The 1,446-nt window shown below is 61.3% G+C and overlaps 1 protein-coding gene across 1 annotated transcript in view; it reads right to left on the reverse strand.

Annotated features, from left to right (window-relative positions):
* Nucleotides 1–281: 281 nt before the first annotated feature.
* LOC103806940 (retinol dehydrogenase 8-like) overlaps nt 282–1,446 on the reverse strand; it is a gene marked incomplete at both ends in the record, with an annotated part of 2,934 nt that continues 1,769 nt past the window's right edge. Inside the window, one exon of the mRNA XM_009079653.1 lies at nt 282–578. Within this exon, the coding sequence (XP_009077901.1) occupies nt 282–578 (297 nt within the window). The remainder of the gene's footprint in view (nt 579–1,446) is intronic.

Consider the following 1,446-nt stretch of genomic DNA (forward strand, 5'->3'; position numbering starts at 1 on the left):
CCAGGGAGCAGGAGGCAGGCAGGGGGCAGCTACCAGCCCTTCCCAGCCTGGTCACAGACACTGCCCTCCCAGAGGAAGCTTCTCTGCGCTGCTCACCCGGCGCTGGTTATAAACACCACTCCCCAGTTTAATGCGGCAGCACCAGGAGCTATTTCGGGCCGGGAGCAGGAAGCGAAACCCTACACGGGTCCCATCCCCTTGCCCCTTGCTGCCAGGCTGCCCTCCAGGCTGAGCAGGCCGTGCCAGGGCTGTGGGGGCTATTTGAAGCCCAGGAGCCGCACAAAAAAAACGGGGGGGCCTTTTTGAAGCCCGGGAGCGGCACGCCTGCCTTGACCTTCTGTGCCTTCCAACGCAGCAGGCGGATGGCTCTCAGCCCCAGGCGCAGCACCGCGTCGTACTTGAACACCAGTTTGTAGAAGGCGTCGGTGACCAGGGCCCCGCTGGGGTCGGCGTGTTTCAGCGCTGCCATCGGCGTGTAGGCCACGTTGGTCTGGTGCCGGAAGGGAGGCTGTGCCGCCTCGATCACCCGCAGCGTGTGCTGCATGTGGGCACAGGCTGTCCTCGTCCTGCCCACAGCCCCATCCCATCTCCAGCCCCATCCCATCTCCAACCCCATTCCCATCCCCTCCTCAGTCCTGTCCCATCTCCAACCCCATTCCCATCTCCCACCCCATGCCCAGCCCCTCCTCAGCTCCGTCCCGTCTTCAGCCCCATTCCCATCCCCTCCTCAGTTCTATTTCATCTTCAGCCCCATTCCCATTCCCATCCCCTCTTCAGCCCCATTCCCATTCCCATCCCCTCTTCAGCCCCATTCCCATTCCCATCCCCTCTTCAGCCCCATTCCCATTCCCATCCCCTCCTCAGCCCCATCCCATCTCCAACCCCATGCCCATCACCATTCCCTTTCCCATCCCCTCCTCAGTCCTGTCCCATCTCCATCACCATTCCTATCCCTTCCTCAGCCCCATCCTGTCTCCATTACCATTCCCCTTCCCATTCCCATCTCTATCCCATCTCCTACCCATCCCCATCCTATCCCTAACTCTATCCCAACCCACCTCACCCCATTCCCATCCCATCCCATATCCACTCCCATCCCATCCCTATCCACAGCCCTTTCCCCTCCTATTCATGTGTCTATCCCATCCCAACCCATTTCCATCCCATCCCATCTCCCTCCCAGTCCCATCCTAGCCCTGTCTCCATCCTTTCCCATCCCCATTCCCATTCCATCCCATCTCCATGCCCATGCCCATGCCCATGCCCATCCCTATCCATCCCCATTCCCAGGTGGGCTCAGCCCCATCAGGATGGAGCTCAGGGGAAGGAGCTGTTGGGGTGGGACTGTGCCCTGCTACCAGCTGGGACTCATTGCTCCTCGTTAGGGCTAATCGAGGTTTCTAATCAGCCCAGCCCTGGGCACAGCCCCCTGCCCACCAGGGCCCC

Source organism: Acanthisitta chloris, unplaced genomic scaffold (genome assembly GCF_000695815.1).
Source record: "Acanthisitta chloris isolate BGI_N310 unplaced genomic scaffold, ASM69581v1 scaffold4948, whole genome shotgun sequence".
Classification (NCBI taxonomy): Eukaryota; Metazoa; Chordata; class Aves; order Passeriformes; family Acanthisittidae; genus Acanthisitta; species Acanthisitta chloris.